Genomic DNA, 4,121 nt, shown 5'->3' on the forward strand with positions numbered 1-4,121 from the left:
TCACTTCCATTCTAGTTGAGGTCACAGTCACTTATCCATACCAAAACTATCCCTGTCTTGGTGGAATTCATCTCGTTTTGAGGTGTAAAATAGGCGCCCTTATTTATATGACAGGTAAAAACAACTTTGGATGAGTCCAGAGTCCTGAATGGAATAGGATTTTGGAGGACGAGGTGTGTACTACCAACCTAGCTCAGTTACTTACACCAAGCCTTAACCATGGTCAAAATTTTACTGATGCGGAGACAATCTTAAATGTGAACCTCTCAAATGTCCTCTCAGTACCTCTCACTAGGTGCATTTATATAAGGCACACCTCGCAAATTCCTCTCGTCTATGTTCGCCCTTCGCCACATCTCTCTGTCTGCTTATCTGTCTGCCCTTTTTCATATCCGTCTGTCGTAATACATTGTCCTTTTCATGCACTAATTCGGTGGCCTCATTCTACTCTTTAAAGTGGAGAGTGGGAAGCAAATATTCGTCTATTATACCACCCAATGAAATGCAGGGACGTTGTGCTGCATCGGTTGGGTAACGTCACATCTATTGCCAGAACCACATGACCCTGAGCAAATGGAGGTAGGGACGTACGGCCATTTCAGAAAAGATAATGAAGATTGGTATTGTTCCCGCCAACACAGTGAAGGAAATGTGCAGCACTCTCTTTGACATCTCGTCCGTGTAGGCGCGGTACGCACCATGTGTTTGGCAGCCGTACACCAGCGTCGTGGCTGGTCTGTTGCTGCATTCCTCCTTGATCCTGACAGAACAACAGCGTGAGAGAGGGAATGCTTTCCTGTCACGCGAAAACTGCTTATTAATAATGTCAAGCCCAAATATAGGGTGTGCGATGTCGACAGTAAAGCGTACATGCAACTTTGGTCTCGGCAGGTGTGATCATCATCTATGACATAATGCAAACACATGCATTCTCATGGGATTGTAGTACTTTCCATGAGATTTTCCTTCTAAACTTCCCTCTCTTCCCTCTGGATGAATTAACTCAGTTAGATTAAAAACGAATGGACCAATATGCAATGGGATGTACAGGAAAATCGTGTCTACTGGTTAAAAATCATGCAATGTTTTGGTTTATCAAGACACATAAGCTGCATCTTCCGTGACCCTGAAGGCTATATTATTTTACAAGGTTGCAGACATTCATCTCATCTGATTTACTGTCAAATGCAAGCTTTTGGCACTAGAAGTGCGGCTAAATCAGGGAGACATGCATGCATACAGACACCATAACTCCTGGCTGCAGTGTTTTGTCCATATCGCCAAACATACAGTGGTTAATGAAACAGTAGACTAACATTTCGGTTCCATGATAATAGCTAGGTTACTTAGACATTATTTCCCAACTGTCGTGTGCAGCCGTACCAGGTGTCAGTATGACATGCCGCACATTCGAGCATGCTGCGACAGCGGCAGATGTTGCGTCGACTTGCAAGATGACCACGTCGCTTGCCACAGAGTAGACACGTTGCCCTGTCTACCTGCCTCTTGAAGGGCTGAAGAGGGAATAGCCAATCTGTGTGTTTAAGCATTTCACGCACAACATTTAAGCATCCAAATCTTATTCACATTCAAGTTGCAGGTTGCTGAAATGGAGGGTAATAATTCGCAACAAATTATCAGGAAATTGCTCAGACTTCCTTGTGGTTTGCACAAAGACATAGTTAATATCTAGGCGTAATCTTCAGCGTAGTGGAGGTGTGTCAATTGGCATTAGAGTTAGGATGGAAAACGAGGTTAGTTTTGCAGTTATTACGAATACCGAATCCGGGAGACTCTTGGTCTGTTTAGCTATGCTCAGCGATTACATCGACAAAAGTGCCTGAAAGGGAGGGTGAAGGTGGGTGTATCACAAAATTAATTTGGACTGTACTCACTCGAATGTACGTCATGAGGACATCGTGGTACAGGATTGATGAAGCGCCGGCAATGCTGAACATGCACGAGGTCACGAGGAGTAGGAGAATCACAATAAAAATGATGCGGATGCCGGTTTTGTTCAGCAGGTGGATCGGAATTGCAAATATAACAAGACCTAGAAGGAAAATATCGTTATGAGTGCTGCAACGCGGTTCTGCCACTTAGTCAGTACAATAAATTAGGATCAAACTGGTTGCTGTTCTGACAGCTGCATGTTTCTACATCGCAGCAATATTTCAATCACCTCCTGTTTACTAATGCAGGGAATAAGTCCGCTGTCTTCTTTTAGAATTTACCCTCACCATGAGTGTGATGTTGAATTTAAAGTAAGGGTGAATTGTCACATGAGACTAAAGCAGCAGATTGCCAATGATCACGGTAGCAAGGGATCAGCATCTAAACAGCCAGCCACGCAATTGAATTATCAATTGGAACAAATCGCACGGAATGCATGTCGTCAATGAAGTTCATCGTCTTAAATCAGAATAAATGCTCGTTCAAATTAAATAAACTCAATTTCTTGGTAAAGTGTTCCTCTGCTTACCAACAAACTCATGTATAAGAATAAGTAAGGACTGCATGACGGGACGGTTTTACCTTTGTTTCTGCACTAGCCATGAATGGTAGCTAGCCGTTTAGCAAAAAGCAAATGAGTAAAATAAGATATAAGTAGAGGAATCAATAAATTAATCCCAAAGTAGTTTTTGAATAAAACCATTTGGCTAAGAGGCGATTTAAAATCAACCCCTAAAGTATAAAGTCAAAAAGGTGAAGCTTTCTACTTTCTAAAATGATAGTGTAAATACTCCGCTATTGCCATTTTTGTCTTTGATTGCCAAAACAAGTATTTTCACACTTTGCAGTATTGCTATCACGTGCAGTATTATTTGGTCTGTTAACTAAGTTTTTTTATTTTTGAAGTGAATTTATTGCGTGACCAACGTCTTGATAAAGTACTCATTTGCAAATTTAAGATGTTTTGCAGGTTGTCTTAAAAATAGGAAATCGAGGTTGATGAACCGGAGGGAGTGAACACCTACCAGATGCCTTTTGCGTCTCATTAAGTAGAGCTGCATTGGAGAATGCTGACTCCAATGCTCGAAAACCCAAACCACAGACGACACCAAGCGCAAAAGGAATGCAAAAGGCCATGATGCTGGCCAAAAGAAGACCAAGCACCCCATGGTTTGGCGGCAAATTAATTGAAGTCTCCCATAGGGTCTGATCAAACAGCACTCGCACCAAGCGATCTTCAAAGGGGTAATAAGGTCAGTTACCGTCATGACTTACTTACAGGTGGATAGTAAACGCCACATCTAGCACACAATGGCGATCAACGGGTAATCCAAATGAGTAAACTTACGGATAAAGTTAGCAAGATTATCGCTCACTATTTCGACGTCGAATCCGCCAATCTTGGAGTCTCTTATTCCATAGACTGACTTGTTGTAGCACACCAGTAATTTGTAAAGGCTGTTCACACTACCTGTAATAGAGCCACAAGTTGTGCACAGAAATCAACACTCAGTCACTGCTGATGCTCTCTCCAGACCGCCATTAGGTAAGGTGATATTACATCCATTTATGCCTCCAAAATGCAACGGGGTAGATGGTGACGTTTTTTATGCAAGGACACCGCCTCACTTAAGTCATTGCCTTTCACTTTGAACATAGCCTTGATTTGGACTCCAACCACTTCGTGGCTTCTGCTTAGCAACTTTCCCCTTAAAAGCCGGTTGGATTCAACTACCACACTAACAATATTAGCATCTCATTCCATCAGCACGAGTTACTGATGGATAAATTTCAGTTTCCGTATTTATGATCTATTTGGGTTCCATTTACTTTGCCTTGAATGCTGTGTTTTGTTATATTTGCAACCACACGATCTGTACCCTATCGTCGTAAGTCAGCTGAACTATGCCCACAAATCTACCGGTAGTCCTCCATATCTCCATTTTATGCAAAAATCAATTTTGCATGAAAGAGTTTGGAGGTAGCAATACTCTACTCTCTTCAGCGATAGCAGGGCAACAGTAGCCATAAAAACGACGTACCAAGAGGTGAGTAGGCGGGCACGTTGAGCACAATGAATAAGAGAGAGGCGCACATGAGGAGGATGGTAATAAGGATGATGTAGAGGGTGAGGCTGTAGCTTCTGCGTCGCGCCACTACCAGCATAG

General features: G+C 42.5%; 1 protein-coding gene across 1 annotated transcript in view; it reads right to left on the reverse strand. All coding sequences in view use genetic code 11, as the record gives it.

The window, feature by feature from the left end:
- The window catches only part of EGR_09753 (putative urea active transporter), a gene marked incomplete at both ends in the record, with an annotated part of 10,962 nt that overhangs the window by 3,716 nt on the left and 3,125 nt on the right, over positions 1–4,121 (reverse strand). Inside the window, 7 exons of the mRNA XM_024499002.1 lie at positions 317–444; positions 592–760; positions 1,384–1,514; positions 1,896–2,053; positions 2,979–3,188; positions 3,302–3,424; positions 3,996–4,109. Of these exons, the coding sequence (XP_024346572.1) occupies positions 317–444; positions 592–760; positions 1,384–1,514; positions 1,896–2,053; positions 2,979–3,188; positions 3,302–3,424; positions 3,996–4,109 (1,033 nt within the window). The remainder of the gene's footprint in view (positions 1–316; positions 445–591; positions 761–1,383; positions 1,515–1,895; positions 2,054–2,978; positions 3,189–3,301; positions 3,425–3,995; positions 4,110–4,121) is intronic.

Source organism: Echinococcus granulosus, assembly GCF_000524195.1.
Source record: "Echinococcus granulosus chromosome Unknown EG_S00165, whole genome shotgun sequence".
Classification (NCBI taxonomy): domain Eukaryota; kingdom Metazoa; phylum Platyhelminthes; class Cestoda; order Cyclophyllidea; family Taeniidae; genus Echinococcus; species Echinococcus granulosus.